At 42.4% G+C, this 25,419-nt stretch overlaps 1 protein-coding gene across 1 annotated transcript; it reads left to right on the top strand.

The window, feature by feature from the left end:
* The first annotated feature begins 177 nt into the window (after window positions 1-177).
* TRIB2 (tribbles pseudokinase 2) lies at window positions 178-21,836 on the top strand. The gene is made up of 3 exons (XM_005143308.3): window positions 178-1,350; window positions 5,344-5,636; window positions 19,465-21,836. The coding sequence occupies exons 1-3, from the start codon at window positions 1,081-1,083 to the stop codon at window positions 19,931-19,933; spliced, it is 1,032 nt and encodes a 343-aa protein (XP_005143365.1). The 5' UTR covers window positions 178-1,080; the 3' UTR covers window positions 19,934-21,836.
* Window positions 21,837-25,419: the final 3,583 nt, after the last annotated feature.

The following is a 25,419-nucleotide window of genomic DNA, read 5'->3' as shown; positions in this document are numbered from 1 at the left end:
GTGCGGGCGTGCGGCGGCCGGCAGCGAGGCACGGAGGCAGCCAGCGTCCCCGCCACGTAAGTAGCTATTGATACCGGGGGGGGAGGCGATGCCTTACTGAAGGGGAGCGGCGCGGCCATCCCTTTCCTCCCCCGTCCTACCCCAAGGAGGAAAGAAAAAAAAAAGGCTCAAACAAAACCTGCTCGCTGTATTTTATTTTCTTTTTTTTTTTTTCCCTCTTAACAATTTATTACAGTTTATTTCGCACCCTTGTCCTTTCGCTGTTGAGCTCCCAGCCCCTTTTTCGTCGTGCTGGTTTTCCTTTTCTTTGTGCATGAACTACATTTAAACGCCGCGAAGGCAACGAGCCCCCAGACAGAAATCCCGCTGTGCTGGGGAAACGTGAGCGTGTGCCTCCTCCTTCGCCCGTGGTTGCACTTTTTGTTCTGTCGAGGCGACCACGACAGCACGTTTCTTCTCGCCGGCGCGGAGCGGTGCGCGTAAGCCCCGCTGTCCCATCCCTCGGCGCGGCTCTGCCGAGCCTCCCTCCGCGCCAAGCGCGCTTTTGTCGGCCCGGCCGCTGCCCGCTCCAAGTTAAATGCTCCCTCGCTATTTCGCGGGGCATTTTCGGAGCGCCGCGGGCGCCAGCGGCGAGGCTCCCGCGCCATCTACAGCCCGGCCGCGGCAGCGCGGCTCAGCCTCGCCGTAGGAGAAAAGACGGTCCCCGCTGCGCGCAGCGCGTTACCTAACCTTTTGTTTTCGCCCGTGCTGCGCGCCCCGCGGGAGCCGCGGCGGCTAAGGCCCAGCCATCCTGCTCCTTGCTCCGCGCTGCCGCCTCTGCCTTCTCTGCCCCAGCACCGGGCGCCCCTGCCCCGCCGCGCTGTTCCGCGCCTCTCCGCGCCCGGCCGCCGCCGGGAACAAAGGGCCGCGGGCTGAGCGCTCTCTCCCTGTGCCCAGGACGCGGCGCTGAGGCTGGTCGCCCGCCGCCGCCGCGCTCCCGCCCCCCCCCGCCACACAAAGGCAGCCGCAGCCGGACGGGCGAGGGACCGCGCTCCACGCCAGGGCTCCGGTGCAGCGTCTCTGCTGGTCTTCTCCATACTCATGAACATACAAAGGTCAACCCCTATCACGATAGCACGATATGGGAGACCGCGGAATAAAACCCAGGATTTCGAGGAGCTCTCGTCCATACGGTCCATCGAGCCAAGCCAGAGTTTTAGCCCGAATCTAGGCTCCCCGAGCCCGCCGGAGACCCCGAACTTGTCGCATTGCGTTTCTTGCATCGGGAAATACTTATTGTTGGAGCCTCTCGAGGGAGACCACGTTTTCCGAGCCGTACATCTGCACAGTGGCGAGGAGCTGGTTTGCAAGGTAATACCTCTCCTCCTTTCCTCCTTGTTCCCCCCGGGTCAGCCTGCTGTCGCGTGTTGGTTTCCCGTGTCTTGCAGGAGGGCCGAGCACGGTCGTGTAGCTGAATTATTAAACAGTTGAGAAACAAAAAGCAGGGACGCAGGATTAAAGGCGCATCCTGTAACTTTTCCCTTGCTCTAGACAATGGCCACGTTATAGCGGTGGCCCGGAGCCAGTTCTGCGCCTTACCCGGGGATAATGTTCTGGAAAGAGCCGTGCTTTTAAGTAGGTCTTAACGTGAGTGCAGGTCAGGAAAAAGCCTCATCTTCCCCACTCTCACTTTTCAAAATGGAGTAGGGAATCCCCAGCTAATTTTAAGGGGTTGGGACCTGCTAGCTTTCTCGGGTTTTCCTATCACTTGTTCGTGTGAGTTTTGCGATCCGAGAGGATGGAGAAGCAGGGGGAAATATTGCCATCAGCTTTGTCTTGAAAGTGATTAGAAAAAAACAACCCCAAAGCCACATCGAATTAATCAGCCCGGGCGCCCTCACAGTGGAGGTTGTTTGCAAACAGCATCCTCCCCCATTGCACAACTGAGCAAGAATAAAACCTGCACACCTACGATTTTTAGAAGAGCAGACAAAATAAGCTATCCCACTCTTTGTAGCCCGCCTGCCTTTTCTTGCCTCCTCCCAATTTGCTCCTACTAATCAAAGGTGAGCTGTGGGGGAAAAAGAAACCCACAGGTGTGACCATCTGTGGAGGGATATTCTTGTCTTTTTGGGCTGCGGGAATATTTTCCTTTGTTCCTAAATTGTGACTCTCATTGTCTGTAGTGAGCCAGACTTACACCTAGCAAACTGAGGCACTGTGGCACTACACCCAGTAGTAGTTCTTTATAACTGTGTAACAGATTGCAACCTTGCAACACACGCTGCATTGTTTGTATTGTTCCCAAATTATGGAATTATGCCATTTGGCTGCCTTTGGCAAATTTCTAGTGTCAAGCTAACTGCACAACAGAAAAGTACACATATTGCAGTTTATTTATATTCCATGGTTTAATGTTGGTATTTCTGTTTCATACTTTCTCATACTTGAGTCATAAGAAGTTACAGACTAGCCTGTAACAGGGAAGTGAAAATAATTGCTTCTGTTTGCTGTTTGTAAAGATTGAAGTTCAGAGTTCAGTTTAAATATGCTTAGTGATTGAGTTATAAAACCTGATGTTAAGGCAACCTACGACTTTGTGTGATTATTTAGGGGGAAAAAAGGGCCTGTGACTTTGCAAAGGACCCATATTGCATGCTGAACTGAATGCTTTGTTACTAAACTGAAACAGAACATGAGAATTTCTAGAATGAAAGCCCTGCTTGGTGCAGTAGTACAGTGCTGCACTCTAGGACATTGGCATCTTTTCATGAATAAACAGATCCCACAAAGCTGCTGCTCTGCATGAAATTATAGGTGAACTTGCATAGCAAGTAGTAAAGTGGGGGCTATGCTCTTCTTTGTTTCCTGTTTGGCTTGCAGGATTAAGGCACTGTTTGATGACAGTATGAACAAGTATTAACTGCAGCTCACAAAGAGTGGACTTAATTTTTTTCCCTTCCCTTTAAGCTATACATTTTTGAGCTGATCTTGACAGTTGAATAGTATCAATTTTTCCATATGTGCAAGGCATTACTTCTAGCTGTGCTCCAAAAATACGATCTTAGCCTGAATTTCTAATTTGTATATGCAGTTGTCAGCCCTGAACTCAGTATAATGCGTGCTTTAAAATGCCTGCAGTATCATGACTGCTATTTGTCAAGTAGCCTTCAGGCTAAGAAACCTGCTATCTGGTATCTTATTGAAGATGCTCTTAGAGATTGCTTGCAGAAACATTGGTTTGGATAACAGACACATACTGATGATTCTCAAGATTCATTTGGCTGCACCCACCGACTGTACAGATGCCGTTATTTGCTTCAAGGCTCTGTGGCATCCAAACAATGGTAACTTCTCACTTCCAGTTCCCAGCAGCAACTAAATCAAACTGTAGCTTATTGGACATCTGCTGAATTGAGGCCAGGGATCTTAAAAGCTGGGATACAAAGAAGCCCTTTATAAAAGGTATTCTAGACTGTAGCAGTATGATAGCCCTTCCATCTCCCTACTTTCAAGCATAGTACTCGTATATATTCAGATCTACTTATTTAACATAGTCTGAGAATCACAAAATGTAACTAATTTTTATCAGAATTTTAGAAAGGCTATTTATTTATTTTTTGATGTGAGGGTTCAAACTACATGAACATCCCTGTGTAAATTTTATTTTATAACGTCCACTTTGTAGAGGAACCATTCATTTACAGTGTAGTAATTACGAGTTTTGAGATCCAAACATCAATGAATTCTCCTCTAGAATGAATTACACACCAGGGGTTTTAGCAACACCCCCTCCCCACCCCGGTTCTGCTCCCCTGGCGCACCATGTCACCAGAATGCCTCAGTGCTAATCTACCTCCCGTCAAATATGTTGGATCTCTTTGGCAGTCTGCATTTAAGGTTGTTTTTGTCTGTGCTGGAGTATAGCAGCATAGGTTTGGGGTGGGGGAGAAAGAGATGTGTGAGAAGGGGTTATCCCTCTCTAGTTTCTAGGGGTTTGGGTCCTTTTCTGCAGAAGGAGTTTATTAGAATTGTTGTCTGAAGCATTAAATGACAGATTTTGAAGCCTCAGGTAAATCTTGATTGAAGTGTATCTCACTCGGTTTTGAATTCTTTTTAAAAGCTCTAAAGAAAGCTGTTAAATTTGCTTATTGGAAAGGATACAAATACGTGATATTGGAAGACAAATAGTAGAAGAAAACAATTGCAGTCTAAACCAGTTGGTTAGAGACCTATACTGGTTCTTCATTTTCAGATTCAGTTAGAATAACACGTTGCTACCTTAAATTCTTTTTACCAAAGTAACAAAACACCTGAGAGTAAGTTACATATTAATTGAATTTCTGTGCTGGTGGAAATGCTAATCCCTTTCTTTGTAGTACCTCTGCAGCAGGTACAATTAAAAATAAAAATCACTCCAGTCAATACTTTGCTTATATTCTCTTTCAGCACACTGAGTTCTGTTATTCTCAATGAAGTCTTTCTTGTAATGTGGGCATTTCTCAATTGACTCAAATACTGATTCATTCATCACCACTAGATTATAGTAACTTTTTATATTTGGGTTTCCCAGCAGCTTTTTTAATCCTTACAGCTCATTCATAAGATCAGTGATAACATGCTTACTAGTAAAGGGACACTCCGCTTTTAATGGTGCACTTGATTAAAATGCAGGGAGTTCAGAGTGGTTTTGTCTTTGCCTTTTGAAGGATATTTGTCTGCACTCCAAAAGGCAGGGCTATTTCCTGGTTGTCCTTCTGATCTTATAAACAGCCATTGTAAAACTGAGACTTTGAAAGTGAAAGTGACTCTGCTGTTTGTCAGAGATGAAAGAAAGGCAGGAAGTAAGTATGAATAGCAATAGATGATATTTTAAACTTGAAAATCCTTAAGGCTTTAATGAGTTAATAAAATCAAGAGAGAGGCATGTGTATCCGTGTGGATTTAATATGACAGCTTCTCTCAGTACCAAGCTACTGGCTGTGCTCTCTGCGAGTTTATTTGGATGGTAGATAGAAGGTAAACACGTTTCCTTCTGAGTACTGCCCTTATATGTTGCTGGTCTTTACCATTTAATTTAGATTACCTTCTAAATTTGATCAGTTATTAGCTAATGAAACTATTCCTGCTATGAGTTTTGAAGACTAGCCTGTCAAGGTTACACATATATTCTGTGTAGGGTTGTATAGTCTGTTTTTTCTTGTCCTCAGTGCTGTGAGTTTGTGACATCCTGTTTACATCAGTGCAGCTTCAGCAGCAGCATAAATTGTAGTTGGAGATGGTTCTGTTAATAGAATTAGACGTACCATGACTTCGCTGTCCTTCATGTTGCTAACCCTGGCTTTGCTGTCATTTTTTCTGTAGGTGTTTGATATTGGCTGCTACCAGGAGTTATTAGCACCATGTTTTTGTCTGCCTGCGCATAAAAATATCAACCAAATTACTGAAATAATTCTTGGGGAGACAAAAGCGTATGTATTCTTTGAAAGGAGCTATGGGGACATGCATTCGTTTGTTCGTACCTGCAAGAAGCTTAAAGAAGAGGAAGCAGCCAAACTCTTCTATCAAATAGCTTCTGCTGTTGCACACTGCCATGATGGTGGACTGGTACTGCGAGATCTCAAGCTGCGAAAGTTTATTTTCAAGGATGAAGAAAGGTGAGAGTCTCCCTTATGTTACAGGTGGGGGTGCCTGAGGTCAAGATATTCAGGCTTGTGGGATGCTGTGCACTTTGTGTGCTAGAAATGATGATATGGCAACAATAAGGTGTTACGCTTGGGGTTGCAGAGGAAACTAAACAATCATAGGATGGATATGCCATTTTGTCTTCTGACTTAGGCTTTGGAATAAAGTAAGTATAGAGTGATGTTTGCATCTGTGTCTTGAGGAGCACCGTCATCCCTAAGGAGCGAATGTCTGCTTGAGGAAGGCTCTGCATAGATATCTGGTGTAAGAGCTCTGTTATTGTAAATGCTGCTGGTGTTTAAAGGGGAAAGGTGCAAAAGATCCGGTATGTTAAAAAAGGTTGTAGACTGGAATGGGTCATTCCAGTAAGGAGGCATGAAGAGGAAGAACAGCCATATGGTTAATGCTGACACAGATTGGAGGGAAGGACCATCAGTGACTGCTTTGTGGACAGGGTTCTTGTTTTCTGTGCTGGAAGGGTCTGGAGGTTGCTTCTGAGACAATAGGCTGATCTATTATATGATCATAGTAAAAATAAACTGCCTTTCTCTGTGGGTGCCTGTTTGTATTATCAGAGCTGTTGTGGTACTTGGGGAACTACCTTTTTATCTCCTCCCTGCACACCCTCCTCTCAATAATTGGGTGTTAATGATTTGGGGAAGTAGTAAGGAAAACATGGAAATAAATAATGCTGGAAGCTCTGGGCATATTGTTGAAGTGCTCTTTCTGATACTGAGCTATAGCTATACTCTTGTATCTGTGGAAACTTCCAATCGTTTTCCTTGTTACCTATTTTATTTATGTTATGTCATGTATTTGCTTGTGACTTCTATGTAAGGCATCAGAGTAATAAATGCTGACAGAGAAATGTCAGGCTTTTACAGCGGGATTAAGTGGAAGATGACCATTATGAAAAAAATGAACTAAACAGGGGCAGAGCCTGCCTTTGTACTTCTTCATGCCTTGGTAGAGGATTGGGAGATACTCTGTTTTAGTTAAATCCTATAAACTGTCTGAAAGCTTGTTCAGACTGTTGCTGAAGTGAAATGGATGTTCTGAGATCTTTGTTAAAAAAACCCCAGTGCATTATTGATTCCATTTGGGACTGTTCTGGGGAAGTTATAAGTAACAGCCAAGGCACAAAAGTTTTCTGTAGGTTCAGTATGTCTGTGATCTGAGAGTTAGAGAAAACTAACACACAGTTCAGTCAGGAAGCAGAAGTTCCCGGCCTTAAAATAAAAATGAGAACCATCTATACTGTTTACTTCATTTTATTACAAGCTGAGTTTTGCAAAATAAACTCCTTTTAATCTCTTTACAAACTGAAAATAAAAGACATTTTCACTTCTTAATTCAGTTCAGGCAATTCTCTATGACGCAAATAGCTATTTCTTGGTTTTCTACAATGGCCTCAATATATATGATTACACTTTCTTTCTCTTCAGATAAAAAAATCCTAAAGTGAAACTAGTTTAATGTCCATTCAGAGAGAAATGCAAAGCAGATAGATGTAAACTGCACTTTCAGAACTTAAAGTTTATTAATTAAACACCATTATAGCACCTCTGATACAGATAAGAAGGAAACTTGCACAAAATCATAGAATAGTTAGGATTGGAAAGGACCTCAAGATCATCTAGTTCCAACCCCCCTGCCATGGGCAGGGACACCTCACACTAAACCATATCACCCAAGGCTTCATCCAACCTGGTCTTGAACACTGCCAGGGATGGAGCATTCACTACCTCTCTGGGCAACCCATTCCAGCACCTCACCATCCTCACAGTAAAGAATTTCTTCCTTATATCCAGTCTAAACCTCTGCTGTTTAAGTTTCAACCCATTACCCCTTGTCCTATCACTACAGTCCCTAATGAATAGTCCCTCCCCAGCATTCCTGTAGGCCCCCTTCAGATACTGGAAAGCTGCTATGAGGTCTCCACACAGCCTTCTCTTCTCCAGGCTGAACAGCCCCAATTTTCTCAGCCTGTCTTCATATGGGAGGTGCTCCAGTCCCCTGATCATCCTCGTGGCCCTCCTCTGGACTTGTTCTAACAGTTCCATGTCCTTTTTATGCTGAGGACACCAGAACTGCACACAATACTCCCAAGTGAGGTCTCACGAGAGCAGAGTAGAGGGGCAGGATCATCTCCTTCAACCTGCTGGTCACGCTCCTCTTGATGCAGCCCAGGATACAGTTGGCTTTCTGGGCTGTGAGTGCACACTGCAGGCTCATGTTCATTTTCTCATTGACCAACACCCCCAAGTCCTTCTCTGCAGGACTACCATGAATTTCCTTTTTGCCCAACCTGTAGCTGTGCCTGGGATTGCTCCGACCCAGGTGTAGGACTTTGCACTTGTCATGGTTAAACTTCATGAGGTTGGCATCAGCCCACCTCACAAGTGTGTCAAGGTCCCTCTGAATGGCATTCCTTCCCTCTAGCGTATCAACAGAACCACACAGCTTGGTGTCATCGGCAAACTTGCTGAGGGCACACTCAATTCCTTTGTCCATGTCAGCGACAACAATATTAAACAAGACCGGTCCCAACACCGGTCCCTGAGGGACACCAGTTGTTACTGGTCTCCAGCCAGACACTGAACCATTGACCACAACTCTTTGAGTGTGACCATCCAGCCAGTTCTTTATCCACTGAGTGGTCCACCTATCAAATTGATGTGTCTCCAATTTAGAGACAAGGATTTCATGTGGGACAGTGTCGAACGCTTTGCACAAGTCCAGGTAGATGAAGTCAACTGCTCCACCCTTGTCCATCACTTTTGTAGCCCTGTCATAGAAGGCCACCAAATTGGTCAGGCAGGATTTTCCCCTAGTAAAGCCATGCTGGCTGTCACCAAGCACCTTTCTCTTTTTCCTGTGCCCTAGTTGAAGAAGGGATTGTTTTCTGTTGTAGCTGATAGCCTTAATGTTAAAATGGATTTTATTTTTTTTTCTCTCCTGGGGATATATATAAACTCGTGTGGTTTTGCATGAAGGATAGGATTTGGAAAAGCTGCTCCAAGTGGAGGCAGCGTGAGCCCAGGGCAGTGCAGTGGGAGCAGACATGGGCCTGTGCTGAATACTTCTGAACTCCTACCCTGCTGCTCACTAGGAACTGAATGCAACAAGAGGCACAGGGCCAAATCCTTTAGCCACCCAAGAAGAGTGGTGCATACTATAATAGCAGTGTTTGCTTTTATGAATGTTTTTAACATAACTGTCCTCTGCAAAATCACAGTTACTCACTTTTGAACAGTGTCTTATACAATAATTCACTTTAAAGGTCAGATAGGACTTGTTGGTTATTTTTAAGATAATCACAATGTGGTTTTCTTCTAGATGTAATGTTCATTTGTAAGTACTGTGGTATTGTAATTCTTCCTCTGCTAAATAAACAGAGATGAAATAGTGTGAGATAGAAATAGAACCAGAGACTGTGTTTTTTTCACATCCTCTGATCATCAGGCTGTAATCAGTCATCACTTTCAATCTGATGCTATATTTATGCTGAAAAATCTTCCTGATCCTTCTGGGTTCACAAAGGTGTTTGTGTGTTGCTTGCACCCTTCCAAGCTCATGTTCTCTGAGGCTGCTGCTTCTGGTGAGGATGCCCATGTGCTGAGCAGCCTGCCTTTCAGAAGCTGCCATCAGTGGCAGTGCCTGGGAATATGGGGATATACATGATCTCTTCTATTTGACACCAGTAATGAACCAAGGAGAAAAGACAGAGGTGAAAATGATGTTTTGAGAAATATATATGAACTCCAGTGCTGCATGTTGCCTGTTCAGCAGAGCTATTTCTTGGTTCTTTCCCTGTTTCTTGAAGTCTATTTTGTCTTCTCTGCAGTTGGCTTTTAAGTACCTACTGGTTTGAAACTTTCTCTTCTTGAATACTCACAGCTTTTTTTGGTAGAAGATGGGAAATCCAGCATGCAGGCAACACATGAATGGAAAACTCACTTTTTATTTATTTATTTATTTTGAGTAAGATACTCATCTGCTCTTAGCTAATAGCTGTCAGACTGGAGAAGCCAGAGAGAAAGTGAAGGATATAAGGAAGCAGTTCCATTTGTTTAAAAATAAATCAGTTAAAGCATTTCTTAGTGCATACTCTTTCAATTGATCTCAGTAATACTCTGGTAGCTTGAACTGAAATCGGAGCTCCTGAAATTTTGCACAGATGGGTGCATACAGCATTGAAATTCTTTCCACCCCATTCCTATTATCTAAATTACAGCTGGAATTTGCAAAGATTCAGGCTCCTGATCTAGCAGCATCATGAGTGCTCAGTGATCCTACTCAGGTCACAGCTAAGAATGCATGTTATTTGGATGTTGCAAATTGCAGTGCCTTGGGATGTCTGTAATGAGCTGGGAGGTAGGAAGGAGGGAGAAAGTAATGTTGGAGCCTGGTAGTGCTGAGCATTTAGTAGGGATCCTAATTTTACTAGTGACGTTCTCTTGATGTGCTAAGTCAAAGGTAGACTGTGATGATGTGCTACCTCTTACTACTGCTTGTGTGTAAATACATCAGCACTTAAAATGAAATAAAAAATTCCACAGTGCAAAAACAAGCAGAACCAATTTGTCTGTGTTTCAAGGTACTTTATCTATAGCTTCTTTTAGTCCTGAACTGCAGAAATTTTGAAGACAGGGTAATTTGCATTCCGTTAAAATGATGCCAAGCACCTAAGGTCTTTCTTTTCAGTGGGTTTTTTTTGTTTGTTTTGTGTAAAAGAAGGTTGGGGTCAAGGTTGTGTTTTTGGGGAGGAGGTGTGTCTGTGGTTCTGTTCATCAGCTATAGGTGAAATGGCCAGTCTTCTAGTACTACAGTTTCAGAATTAAGCTCCTTAAATCTGCAGCTGATTTTGATGAAGCAGAACTTCTAAGACATTACAGCATGGCTGGAAATGTTTTGTGAGACTAGGTTCAAAAGCAGCAGCACATCCATTAAATAAGGGCAGTGACTTTTGGAGAGCTGAAAATACGGAAAATGCCATGCTGGGTCTCACCAGACTTTCTAAGGTACATGTAAGATTTTTGAATACTTTAAAAATTGGGTCCTTTAACTTCTAAATAAAACTTGAATCTGAAAGAGTGGAGATGAGCTAAATAAAACACGTGTTTTTCTGTGTTTTCTGCTTCCATCCCTGTTGGTAGCTCTTTCTTGTCCTGGATGTTAAACCAGGTCAGTGCTAATGTTGTGGGGCTCTTGCCTATAATTATTTTTGCTGTGTTTCATGTCATGATATTTACAGTTTTCCTTGTACAGTCTGTCCTTGTAGTAGGCCCTTGGGCAGACTGACTGTGCCCTTCTCCTAGCTGTTGTTCCACAACCATGTTGCAAAATAGACAAGATTTTTTGGATTGTGCTAAAAATAGCACTATATGTAGTTTATAGCCAATAAAGCAGTTCATCAGTCTGATACATAGTAGATGCTTTGAGAAAGAGCCACCTCAAAGATCACAGAATTAAATCAAGCATTTCTGTGTTGATTGTTCCAGTGGTTTTCTTAATACAAGAACATTTTTGCTGTCAGGGAATTATTAATTTCTTTAGTACATTTTTAAGCCTTTAATTGTATTAAAATATTAGCTGTCATACATAATATTTGAAGCTTAAAGACCTTGCACATTTATCATACTTGTTGAATGGAAAATTAAAATAATTTTGATATTTGGATATTGAAATTTTCCTGTATTCTTTGAGTAAATATGAGGCAGGTGGGATTCAATAAATGGAGTTTGACACTTTTTGCTCTGCACCAGGGGAATGCAGACAGTACAATACACTAATTTAATTTTAGCACAACATATTTATTTGCCTCTCGTAGATTTTTTTCCTTTTTTTCCTCTAAAGTTGCTCACTTTTGAGTGGATGGTGCTTTAAGATGACCTAGTTATGTTGCTTGCACTTCTAATGATACATACCTGATCCCACAAATAAATATAGAATGTATCTACCAACCTTTTTTGAAGTAGACGTTTCATTTTCTTATAGTTGGTAGTAATTTTCCTCCCCAGCTGTAATACCATCAGCTGCTTTTCCCTGTGGTGTTAGAACGTGCTGTTTTGCTTACAATTCCACAGTGAACAGGTAAGTTAATGCTTTCTAAGTCCTAGAAAGAGTCCTAAAGTGGAAGAAAATCAAACAAAATAGAAGTGCTCTTTAAATACCAGAAGATTAAAAATAAAACTAGTCTTCATCTGTTTTGTCATTTAACCTCTTCACATTACCCTGAATGGGGCCACAGGACCAAAGAGCGTAAATTCTTCAATAGTAGAGAGTCATAGGTCAGATTTCAACCTAGAAATTATTATTGCTGGAATATGGGAAGGAAGGCAAATTTCTTCACAGGCAGCAAATCTCTGTTGTCAGACTTAGGGTAGAGGATGAAGCAGTTGCATAACTGTTTTCCACAGAAGGGTTCATGCTCCCTCTGTTTTGTTCTGGTGTTCCTGGAAGCAGTGCACTTTGGACTTCTTAGGTGTCCTGTATCCTTCCCAGTAGGGTGTGGGAGGCCCTTTGCAGACCTCAAACATCACACCAGGCCTGTGAAATGCTTCAGTCTTCTCCCAAGGGCATAGATAGTCATAGAGGTGCAGCCCAGTGCCCTGCTTGAAACTGGAGGGAAGTCCTGCTTGGGGGCTTCCTTTAGGCTGGGCTGCGCTGCTGCAGGTTGTCTCCATGTCCTCCCTGGCCACCCCAGCACACAGATGGCTTTCTGAGAGGGGCCTCTGGTGGAATGCTGTGTTATGTGTTGACTGCAGTGCCAGATGTGTTTGGCATGGTTGGGTGCCCATCATGAGATACCTATCACAGTATTGAGCTCTCTGATGACAAGTGCTTTGCAGTCCCTGGAAGTAGATGTCGCTTGAGACATCTTGCATTAAGAGTTCAATGGCTGGTTGTTTTGAAGGCTCCATCCACAGACTTGATCCAAAACACTCCATGTTGACTTTAGAGCAGACACTGAGGCTGTCTGTAGCCATCTGTGCTGGGGGCCAGGAGGGGAGGCAGGGAGCCCAGCTAGTGGCAGCTGCTCTGGACTGTCATGGTGAAATTCTGCTGCTGCCTTTTCCACACTGTTAGATTGCTTCAGGCTTGGGAGGGAGAGGAAAGGTGGAGATTGTAAACAGGAGCCAACTTGGGATGTATTTAATCTTAAGCACCCGCTTTTTGGTAAATATATATTGCTTGGAGACAGGTTTACAGACATCTAAGTGAGAGGTTTCCAGTGGGGTTGTGAAATAATGCCACTACTTTATCTTGGAGGTGCTGAGCATTTACTGCAAGCTCAGAAAGTGTAAGGCATTTTTCACAACTTTCAGTATGTTAACAAAATAAAGTTTTGGTCTCTTTTTCCTATGGAGCTGCACTGTGCATTGCATGAAAAGACTAGAAAAGATAGTGAACACAGCATACAGTTCACAGCAGAGTCTTTTATAACTCTGACCTTCAATGCGATCTTAAAAGTGAGGAGATAGAGCTGCCCTGAGCCAGGTGCTTATCAGATAATGGGCTCCTCACAGTGTTGGAAACAAGACCCTTTGTGGAAGGGTCTGCACTGGATTTGAGAACCTGCACTCAAACATACACATAACCTGTACCTACTTCTGAGGAACATGTTGATTCCTTAGGTAGTTAAGGCACAGATGAAACTCAGTATATGGCCTACAAGACAGGCTGTTCCCAGCAGTCCTATTTGAGTGTTGCAAAGCTGAGGTCTTTGGGGCCCCAGCCTTTTCTGGAGGTGTGCAAGGGGGTGATCTCAGAGCATTAAAGTGGAATTTTGTAGAAAAAAAATCTAGTTTAAAACAAGTTCAAAGCCCTAAGCCTGCAGATCAGGAAGGGGGTGTGGGTCTGGGCTTCATGTCCTGGTAGCATTTCTTTTCAGGAAGGGTGGGGGATGTGTAATTTTTAGAGGCTTCCTCATTCTGAGGAAGTACCAGTGAGGGAATCTTCCCTTAGGAACAAGGCTCATCCTATAAACCTGTTCTGCCTGCAAGTCCCGGTAGTCTTTAGAAATATATCCTTGAACCTTTTTTATTATGCAAGAGACAGTTTGTCTGCCTGCCTTTGTGCAGTGTTTAGTTTTTATTTCCTCTGAAGTTGTGTAGGATGTTGCGTGGTGAATTCCCAGGCTGTGTGCTGTTATGCACTGGAAAGGATCTTACGGTGAAAGGAGCAGGATTTAAATTGATGGCATAACATTTCCCCTATGATCCCGTGTGCCTTGATGCCCCCAGAGGAGATCGGGTAGTTCTGAGTTCAGAACAAGCCTTTGCACCAAGCTGCAAATCATCTGCACAGAGCTTCTTTAGCTGCCTTCCCCATCTCACTGTGTCTGCAACAGCAGCCTACTTCTGCATTATTTAGGAGAGATTCCCTTAGTTAAAAAAATCAATTAGAAAAGATAACTGTTTCCAGTGGTGAGCTGCTCTTTCTTTTTTTTTTCTTTTTCCCTTCCTTGTGACTCTAATGGTGTGATTGCATTTGTGATCGTTTCGTCTTTATGATGGGGTGCTACCCACTGACCTTGATTAAATGACCTATAAATTATTTGCCACACAGGAGCAATCCCTGATCTACTGGGCAGTTGCTGGCTTGAGTGCCTCTACCTAGAGAAAGTTTTCCTGGCCTCAGTCAGAATAATGTTGAAATACGAGACAGCTTTGCTTGGGTGCCTTAATTTTTTTGTGTAGGGGGAGTACTGGGAGACACCTGTTCCCTTTAGAAGTTGCCGTTCTGTGTTTGCCTGCAGTTATGATAATAGAATGGCAATTCAGATGATGATCATGGTTGTTTTGGATGACGGTTGGTTGTTCTCAGGAGGTGTGAGGCAGGAACCTGGATCATCTCATGATCATCATTTAGTCCAGCCTGAATAGGAAGTTAATGGTGTACCTGGAGTGTACATAGCAGTATGGCTTCTTCCAAGTCTTCCCAAAGCAGCTGATCTGGATGTTGTCTGGGGTATGCTGTTGTCCTAAAACTGTGAGTCTGGTGTGCTGTTAGTCTTTCCAAAATGGTAGCAGTGGCTCAGCTGTGGTTCAGGTGTTATTTCCCTGACAGATGGCCTTGGAGACAGAATGGAAGCAACTGTTTCCATTGATTCAGGCATGGGCTTCTTTACTACTCACTATTTATTCACTGCAGTGGAATATTTTCCCAAACTCTCAGTCAGTATTTCTGCTTTAAATGATCCAGGTTATTTTTATTTTTTTCCCCCCCTCCAACTTTAGGAGCTTAGGGCTCTCTGAATAATTCCACTGATTTTGGTATGGAAATCGTGTTTGCTTTTGGAGAACAAGTTGAACACTGAGTTCTTACAGTCCTGGCTTCAGTGTCAAAAGGCAGGATAGCAGTTTGCCGTTATTCCCAAAGCTCTGCCGGGAGGAATAGCCGAATCACTCTGCAAAAAGTGTAGGATGTGCAACAAAGCTGTCTGCCAGAGATGGGTACTAACTCAGGAGGTTGCATTGAAGAATCTTCTGGAAGAGATTTAATTGATTAGGTTTTGTTACATTACTGAAGAGCAAAGTCTGAATGCAGTCAAGTAATGAATGGCATATTGATAAGAAATTCAGAGTGGTATTGTTTTTCATGGGTTTCCCTGACGGTTTCTATGGGGACAAAGACGCATTTCCCGTCCGAGTGCTGCTGCTGCCCTCTGATTGCACTTCTGTGGTTTCATTCACCAGTAATGGGAAAGCATTCATAGGCAGAATAGCTTCCCCTTTTTAAATAGCCATGATTCAGGGTTGTATTTTTTTTTAATGCATTAGACTAATGCAGTGTTTTATCAATGATCTGATAGATGCATAATGCTCTTTTTCCAAGTGCTTATTCAGGGTCTGCATTAAAACTTGAAATTATGTACTGTAATTACGTAAGCCTTGACAAAAGTCTTTGTTGCCCTACAGTATGTGTACAAAGTGATTCTCATCCGGCTTTGGCAGTAGCTTACATTTGAACTTTAGGGATTAATTTTGTTGCAACCATTTAAATGGTCAAACTCAAATGCTGATGCTTTTGGGAAGCTTCTTTTTTTTTTTCCTCTTGTGTGGGTCTTTCAACTGACTGATGTGAGTTAATTATTTAGAGAATGAGAGCTTTTTAGAAATGTGACTTTTTTAAAAAAGTGAAGGGTTTTTGTTTGTCCTTTTTCTGCTCTGGGATGGGAGGCACTTTGAAGCTGATTGCGATTTCACATCTCAGTGTTCTGTTTTGAATCTCTCTCCTTGCCTGCCAAGTGTTGAACTTAGGCTTGTCCGGTTACCCTGCAGTTGGATGCACTCCCCACCCTTTGCTGTGGATGTTCTGTGTTCTCAGAAACTACTTGTAATTTTGAGGGTCTGTTTGTTGTTGTTGGCTTTTATTCTTTTTCCTGGGTATTTGATTTCAGTGCTTCCTCTGAGAGAGAGAGTGTGCGGGGGAGAGAGATTGCTTCTCATCTAGCATGTCTCTGCATTTCTGTGTATTTAGATTCCCCTCTTCCCTGTTCCCCTCCACCCGTCCACTCACCCTTCCTCCCTCCCCCCCCAAAGAATAAAAAAGATTTCTGGCTTGCGGAAAACAGAGCTTTTTTTAGGCAGTGCTTGAAATGTGGAGGAAGGGAAGGCTAGTGAGAGCTGGAAACTCTCACAGAGATGGGGTGCTGTGAGCTGGGAAATAGCAGCTTCTGGGCCAGGCTGCTCCTCTTTGAGAAAACGTGACATGACTGTAAAAAGGAGAGCGAGACTTGCTGTTTACACCTGCGTAGCACGGTCACAGGCTGTGTTCTGTATGCAAGGCTGAGGTATGGGAAGTCATCCATCACTGGTGAAAACGGGCTGGAGTGGGTCTCCCCAGCTGCGCTGCTGGCTCACAGAGAGGGGAACACCTGAGTTACTTTTGGTGATAATTGGGAGGGGGACAAGGTCATGCTGAGGCTGTATACCTGGTAGTACATCAAGAGATGCAGCTCCTGCAGTTTGCAAGGGAAAAGGTGTATGTGCGTGGAGTTGTGCGTCCAGTGCCATGCCTGCACTGGAGCATCACCTCGTTGTAGAGGAGCCATTTCAGCAGTTGTTACTTTATAGAGGAGGCTGTTACTTGTTGAGGGTTTGGGCACTAGTGAGGAGGAGGACCGAAGGTTGGTTGTGGTTTTGTTTAATTTGGGACCTTTTGTTTCCTCAAAGCCTGTCAACTCAGCAGGATAAAAAACCTGGTTTGAGCGTTTGCTTCATTTGGCCACAGCTTATGTAGGAGCAGGCAGATAAGGGCCAGCTGTTGTTCCATTTGCTTGCTTAAACAAAACCCACTGTAGCATGTGTGGAGGGCTGTAGGCTGCAGCACCTTGAAAAAGCAAGGCAAGGCAAGGATAAGGCTTTTGTATGCTGCTTCTGGTTTATTATTGAAAAATTATTTCTGTTGGAGAAAAAAGTCTTTTTTTTTTCTTTGACACACCTTGCAATGTGCTCTTCGTGGTTTTGTTCAGCATCCGTTGTAGAAAATAAAAGATTAGGGAATTCCAGTAATTTTCTGTAACATAAAAGCTTCTCATTGAACTGTTTCTCTAATTTTTTTTGGCAGCTCTCTGAAATGTGAAATAGGATGGGAAAGTTTCAATGTTTCCCTGCACTGTTGACATTGGGATGGCAGGGGAGCATGTGTGTGCGGTGAATTCCCTCCTGTAAGCTGCTTACTCCCTGTGTGTGTGCGTTCAGCTTCTGTTAGTGGGATTGAGTCGATGCTTTCCTGTTTGGCAGTTCAGCGACTTAATGCATGTTTGAGTAGCTGGCCTCACTGTTTTATTGCTACACATACTTTTCTATGGAAAAACTGAGGTGGGCAATGCAAATGGAACCACAGCTTATGTCCCTAGCTTCCTTTTCATTTCCTCCTCTCTGGCTTCTGCCCTCTTTGGTTTGTTTTTTCTTCTGGGCATTTCTTCTCGCTGCTTTTTCTATGTTGTGCAGGTGCAGGAACTTGTCAAAGCTGAGCATCGTAAATTACTTGTTCTCTAGTTATTCTCCTTCCTGTTTTGGACCCTCTGAGTTGTGTACAGAAGGGGATTGCTGTGATATTGATAATTGTAGTTATGTTTCTCCTTGCAACAGCTTCCTGTGTGAGGTATTGCTGCAGTAAAGAATTGTTTGAGTGCTAATGAGGTGGTTGTCCATAGCCAGGAGAAGTGCTGTTAGGCTGGCAATGGGTAATTAATCAGGAAGCAGATGTGTTGTGCAAACCCCATCAGCATCCGAACTGGAGGAGAAAACACTGGCCTATTTAAGGAGAGAAGGAGCTGCCTTGACACACTGTGCTTGGGAGCCAGGTATTCTGAATTCTGTATTTATGACTTCCTGATTTGAGGCATGTTGCCAAAGGGACTTTCACCTCTGCTGGTAAATGTCTCTAGCTGTTGAAAAAGCCCAAGTGTCATTATGAGAGTTTATGGCACAGTTGCCTCTGGAGTACTCCGTGGAGTAGAATGCTCTTCTGTTGGTTCAGAGAAGATAATGCTGAGCTGCCCTGGAACCAAGTCTAAGTCAAAGCTGGCCCAGCTGTCTTTGCAGCTCAAGTCCAAGCAATGTTGTCTTCAATAAACATTTAAGAAACAGGGCTCTCCTTGTCTCTATTAATGACTGTTAAATGATGTACTTCAGTCAAGAGACGTGAGTACTGCTTTCTGGGGTGTTTAGTCCCTGCCAGTCTGTTGTAAGGGAACGGGGCTAAAAGAGTGACCATACAGCCTGGGGAGGTTGAGGGACGAGGATGATAATACCCAAAGCTGAATTATGATCCAGAGTTGTTGAAAAGAAAGCCTGCACCACTGCTAGGTCCCTCTTCCATCCAGATGCCCTGGACAAGTCCTGTTGTGTTGTAGAGATTCCACTCTCAAAACCAACCATTGCTAGCAAATGCTCTAAAGGCTAATTGAAAATCCTTTTGGATGCTTTTAACAGGGACAGATTTTTAAATACAGTTACAGATGCTGGCAGTGAGGATGAAAAGGGAAGAAAGGTTATGTTCATCTAGTGCTATGGCAGGCAACTCTGCATCATATTTTCTGCTCCTGTGTGATATCCATAAGGGAAGAAATTTCTCTTGCAGAGATAATTACTGCAGCACAATGACAAGTTCATAGTGTTTTGCAGGCAGAAGGAGTTTGCAGTCTAGATAAGGCATCCCTGTCATCTCTGCAAGCCCTTTCCTAGCCTCTCTGTCATTCCAATGTGAGGAGCTCCTCTGGTTCAGCTGGGTAGATAACCTTGCTGTTAATCCTGGCAGCATGCAGCTCACCTGATCTCTCCTTGCCCAAAGGTCTATTTAGGAAGACTGAAATCTGTTAAAATTGCTCTTCCTTAATGCTGGAATAAAGAAAAATGCTGGTTGGTCAGAGGGATGATTTAGGGTCAGACTGACTATTTTATTCCTGTTGAACATTGTGGAATTACAAGCAACTGTTCACTACTGTGAAGGTGTAAAAATTACCTTGTCAGGGCTAGGCTTGTGTTTGGGCATAAGTCCTACATTAAGGTACATTAGAGTGCAGCCAACACAGAAAACATCTTGAGGTTTATGTCTCCTCTTTTGAAACTGTGTCTATGTAAAATTTACCAAGCACATGAATATGACAGTTGCTTTTATCTTTTTAAGACTTTACTAACGAGTTTACTGGACATAACTATATTTGAAATTTTACTGCTCTGTAAATGTGTGGCAATGTTCCCTGTATGTCTGATTGTAACAGACAGGAATTTGTGTTTTGATGTTTGCCTACCTCAGTGATTTTTTGTTTTCTTTTACCTGCAGGACTAGAGTGAAATTGGAAAGCCTAGAAGATGCTTATATTTTAAGAGGAAATGATGACTCTCTTTCTGATAAGCACGGCTGCCCAGCCTATGTGAGTCCAGAGATCTTGAACACAAATGGCAGCTACTCTGGCAAAGCAGCGGACGTATGGAGTCTAGGTGTCATGCTTTATACCATGCTAGTTGGACGCTATCCTTTCCATGACATAGAGCCTAGTTCCCTCTTCAGCAAGATCCGTCGTGGGCAGTTTAACATTCCAGAAACTCTGTCCCCCAAGGCAAAATGCCTCATACGTAGCATACTGCGTCGGGAGCCATCGGAAAGGCTGACTTCACAGGAAATTCTGGACCATCCATGGTTTTCTACAGATTTTAATGTATCAAATTCAGGATATGGTGCTAAGGAAGTATCAGATCAGCTGGTGCCTGATGTCAACATGGAAGAAGATTTGGACCCATTCTTTAACTGAGCACAAAGACTGTTGTTCAGAAGGTACACAACCTGGAGATGGACACATGAAGGAGCCCTTCCTGACCGTGTTAAATCACATCCTGCATCAGCCTAGCTTGGTAGCAAAAGACACTCAGAGGTCCTCAAATTGAGAAGGAACCTCTACAAGGAGCTAATAAAACAAATGTAGCATGGGGACAGACTGGGGGGGGTGGGGGGAGCTTGCTATCAGGTTAGATTGATTTGGAGGAGAAAAGGCAGCATGGAGCAATTGTAGCTTCTCACCTTTTTGGAGCCAAGGAGACTGCACATGCCAATCCTGGTGCAGCTGTATCACTCCTATTTCTGTTCCATTAAAAATAGTGGTAACTCACAACAAATAGAAACTTTTTCGCCTCAGCTCACATCTTGGCATCGCACTGTTAGATATTTAACTTCAGCCATTTTTCAGGGAAAGTATAATTGGCTAACATTTTTTTAATCAGATGTCTAATAATTAATGGGATTAATTTAAGAAAAAAAATTAGGTGCACAAAGATGGACATGAAAAGTGGGTGCTAAAAACAAACAAAATTTCAGTTCATGTCTCTTGATAACTATTTTCAATTCATTTCTTCTATATAAACTACTTAATATTCTTGTCAGGAAATGACATTTTAATGCTTTGTTCCCTTAAGGGGAAGTAACTGTCATTTAAGAAGCTGTTCTGTTTTGTGTCAAATGGTTTGTTGCAGGAAGCTATTATAACTCGAACTTCCAGATGCATTACTGCTATAATGGGGGGGTGGGGGTGGGGAGAAGAAAAATTTATTATTTTTTTTCTTTCTTTTTTTTTTAAAGATATGAGATACTGGCTTCCATATCTGCCATGCTGCACGTTTATGACTAGAGAGGGCAGAAAGCTCTTAATTGTGTCTTTATCTGAGAACCCATCTCTTCTTTAACTGACTGGCCCATGTGTAAATAGAGGGCTCTTTATTATTGAAGAAGAGTATTGTGTTGGATTTTTTTTTCTTTGAGTTCCTTTCAACTTGGGAAAAGAATTGTTTGGGTTTGATTTTTGTTTATGTCCAGAATAAGAAATAAGAGGGTATTAATAAGCTGAACATTTATATTACAGATATTCCTCTTGAAACATACACAGTAATATGCACCTTTTGTATTGTCAAGACTTATTCTATTTATTGAAGAAAATGTCACAGTAGTGATGTATTAAGCCAGTACTTCAATTACGGGTTGACTTGGGATGACATGTTACATGCTGTAGTTAACACACTTCTTTTCTGTTCAGGTATTTCTGTCCCTAAATAACTTTTTATTTAGCTTCTTTTTCTAGATAGCTTTATTTGATTTAGACTGGCAAATGTTTTTATTACTGCTTTTATATTGCTGTATGATATTGAAATCTCTTGGCATAAATATTTGTGTTTCCAGTACCTCAGTTGTTCTGATATTACTGCCTGTATACGTTTTGTGAAGTGGTCATGTTTTTTGGGTAGGTACATGTGGACTCTGTAGTATGTAAATGTTACTTGAATTTGTGCTTAATTATAGTATGTGGCATGTGCGTACAGCTACTTGGCATTTGACGTATGGATGCTATTTGCCTGCCTTGCAGGAAAGTTATGGTCCCACTCTCAAGAGGATGTTTCACAGTTCTTTATCAAGAGACAAAGCTAGCTGCAGCTGACCTGCCTTGGTTCTATTTTGGTAACTAAGAATATAAAGGAGTAATGTTTTTACACTCTGAAGATGGTGCTGTGTCAAGAAGGACTTTTTTTTATTTTATAAGTACCTTATAGGAGGAAAGATTGGTGATGTGCATGGTGGGGTTTTACTGCCTCTGGTGCTTTGTCATGTATTTGGTTTAATGTTTTTGTCCTAATCTCTTCAATAAATAAAATTGTGCATATTTAACTAAATTTCAGTGGTGACCGATGTTCTTACTGAATGTCTGAGGTGCTGCAGGGGTTTGCTCAGTTAGGATCATTTAGCTGGTATTTTTTGTGCTGCCTAACAAGCTTGTGCCAGAGCAGTGAGCTGAGACAACTTATATTTGCAATTTAACACTGTAAGCCTTTTCATTGAAAATCTTACCATTTGCTATGAATAAAACTGGCTTTTATTTTGTTTATTTTCTTTTGGCTTGTCCCTACCACTTATTGAGCCCATTTACCTTGTTCAAGGAGGGCATTGAAATGTAGTGAGAACTATGTCTTTTTGGTGATTGGCGGCTCTTTGGCTGATGAAGAAAGGTACCACAATGGAGCAAGTTGGCACTTACACTTTCCAAAATGTTAGAGAAATGCATCTTGCATTTACACCTCAACTTCAGGTAGGATGGATCTGTAATAGCACCATCTAATTTACAGACTTTTATTTAAGACCAGATTCTGTTTCTGCCATGCATCTTGGATAATAATTAGTAGATGCAGGTAGTGAGAACACTTAGAGATGCATGTGGAGTAGTAAGGTGCATTGTGAACATGAGACAGGACAAGATGAATCCTGGCCCATTAGGAAAAGATCTTTTGAATTGGCCTTTGATTTGAACCAGGACAGTCTTTTTTCAGCAGTTCACTGGTTTGAAAAAACTACAGGTGGCTGATGATCAGCCCTAAAGAAACTCCTCCCCATTCCTAAACCTCTCCAACATACAAACTGCTAGCACAGGGATTACTGTCAGGATAGCTAACTTCGTACTACATGATTTCATCCTAGGTAATTTCTGGCATGTGTTTAATATTTCAGTTGATAGGTTGAGAATTAAACTCGATTACAGATCTAACCAGAAATGCTATTAACATGTAGAAACTCTTTTGATGATCAGTTTTTAAATTATTTGCATGCCTGCAGCCAAAGTTTCAATTAATTGAAGCTCTTTCAAATCAAACTCCCACAATAAATGTGCTTTAAAGAAGAAAGCAGATTGTAATCAGTCATAGAGAGAAGGTGGGGGGGAAGAGCGCTGAGAATTTCCCTCTCCCCCACTAAAACTTATGTGAATGGCTTCTGTTCTGTTTGGGTGGAAGTAGTTAGACCTTATTTTACAGCAACTTGCAGGTTTGCTTTTTCACTGCCAGTAATTATATGAAAAATGTGGCTGACTAATGATTTCTCGTTTGCAATGAATTTTTTATTTGAGGCAAAAGCTTTCTTGGTGTTGCTGTGGAGGAATCCTTTGGCAGCTGAAATCAGCTTTATAAAACGCTGAAGGGGGATGCCTTGTTTTTGGAGCTTCCTTGTTCCTAAAGTGAAACCTGAGAGGGGGAATCTGTGATTCAAACAGCTGATTTCTGACTCTTCATTCCTGCTTCATGGGTGCTGTTAGTGGAGTAGGGGCATAACACTGCTTGCTGCAGAAACGCCTCCAAAGCTTGCTTTAGTGCTGTTCAACCCTTGATTTGGGCAGCAACTGCAGTGGGATGAGGGATTTTGCTGTGCAGAGACTGTCAGATGGGTTTAGCTGCCTCCTGGTCCGGGGGGAGGGGGTGATCTTTCTGCAGGGTAAAAAGACATGTCTACAAACAAAGCCATTTCATAGAATGAGACCTTATGGCAGACTTTGGGATGGAGGTCCCCCAGCACCTCTGTCTCCTCTACCCAACACAATAAAAAAAAAAAAAAAGTTATTATTTTTAATTTGTTGTTTACCACAGCATTTATTTTGCCACTGCAGCACTGTGTGTGATTGCAAGCTACAGGCTTTTCTTCAGGACTGCATAAACAAGTGACAATTACTCCTTTGGCACCATGATGTCATATAACCGGATCCCTTAGCCGTAGTGAGGTGTGTGTGTGTTATGGGGATAAACAAGTCAATTAAAAATGCATTCTCTTAGAGATGAAATAACCTTGGGAAACCTGTGTATCTGAAAAGAGAAAATAATAATTAACAAGCTCAACCCAAGCCCCTAAAACCCCAAACCTGGCAGTCAGAGAGAAAGGGTATGAAATCTGATGCCAAGGAAAAATGATTGGGAAGGGGGAAAAATAATATTCCTCATCCTGAAATGATTATGTTGAAATTTGGAAATGTATGAGTGAGCTCTGTGACTAATAGCATAATGAATACCAAAAGAATTAGTAATGATAAGTTCTTAATTCTTGAAGTTTTGTTTAAGGTTTCTATGAAAGAACTTGCTAATTTAATAACTGACAGAATAGCTAACAACTTTAGCTTGTAACTCTCCTATTCTTTCAGTAGAAGCAAATGCCGAAAATTGGTAACATGATGGGACAAATTGAAATCAAAGTTTAAGTAAAGCAGGGTATAAATGGCCTGTAATATGGTGTAATTCCATTGGAACATGAAAAACGACTGAGGAAATTTTCTTTAAAAACACCAACAACTAAAATCAGGCCAGTTTTGGCACTGACTTTTGGGTTTCCCCAATGTCCTTGGTAGTTACATTCTTGGGACCAGTTTTCATGCCTCTGTTTCTGCTTTTTTGACTTCTGAATTATGAAAATTTAGGCTATTCCCTTGAAGCACTGATCCTCCTGAGATGCCTCCCCAGAAGCCTCTATACAAGGTTGAAACTCTAGGCCGTATTTGGCTTGGAAAGTTTTAAATATATTAGTGAGTATATGCAAATGTGAGGAAAAATGTTTTTACTGTGATAGTAGTGTACATCCTGAGAAACTCATCTGATTTTATTTGTGCTGATGTAAATGAGTGGAATCCATTTCTTAAGGGCCTAAATTAGCCTGACTTGTGTGCTGAGAAGTGTTATTTATTCTAGTTGTTATTCAATTTAAGTTTCTTTAGACTTCTGACTAAAAATGGCTGAGTATGGGAGTGGATCACATTGTTCTGGCTCTCCTGACTCTTTTGCACAACATCCATAGCCAGCAGGGGAAAAATAAAGTAATCTTAGTGTGGCAGCTTGTAGAAAGTAATGGGTTAGCTGCTGCATTTATTTCTGCTCAGGAGATTAAAGCATAGTTGCAAAGCTGGTGCTGACATCATTCCAAGCATACAAAAAGCTGACGTCAGTTATACAGTATATTGCAAGGTGTTTATCTTCATCTGATTAAGTTAGCGAAATGCATACTGCAAAGGCACCACACAAAGGAGGAAATGGTATGTTTGTGCTTCCAACTCGTCCTCTGACACTGAAGTCAGTCCTGGAAAGATTGAAACACTTCATGCTTGATAAGGCCCCTGTAAAAATCCGTGGAGTTACCATTGGACCTGACTTTTTCTCATCTTGATCTTTAAAAACATCAGTGTCAAGCAGAGAAGGGGGGTGTTGGGCATCCCCTCCACACAGGGAAATTGTTGTCTGAATTTTTCTTCTCCTCAAAGCCAGTAAAAGTGACAGCGAAAAGGGATGTTGGGACACAGCAATGTAAATGCTAATCTTCTCTTCTGCTTGCTCATCTGAGTGTGTGTGTTTGCAGTGAGCTCAGAGCAGCACCACTACCTCCACTTCCCCAGTCTGTGGGAATGTGCTGGAGATATGGAAAGCAGCAACAGAAAACAGGTATCTTCTTTCAGTT

The sequence above is a fragment of the Melopsittacus undulatus genome, chromosome 3, assembly GCF_012275295.1.
Source record: "Melopsittacus undulatus isolate bMelUnd1 chromosome 3, bMelUnd1.mat.Z, whole genome shotgun sequence".
NCBI classification, from domain to species: Eukaryota; Metazoa; Chordata; class Aves; order Psittaciformes; family Psittaculidae; genus Melopsittacus; species Melopsittacus undulatus.
The sequence above is the reverse complement of the archived record's forward strand: the minus strand, read 5'-3'. Positions and strand labels throughout refer to the sequence as shown.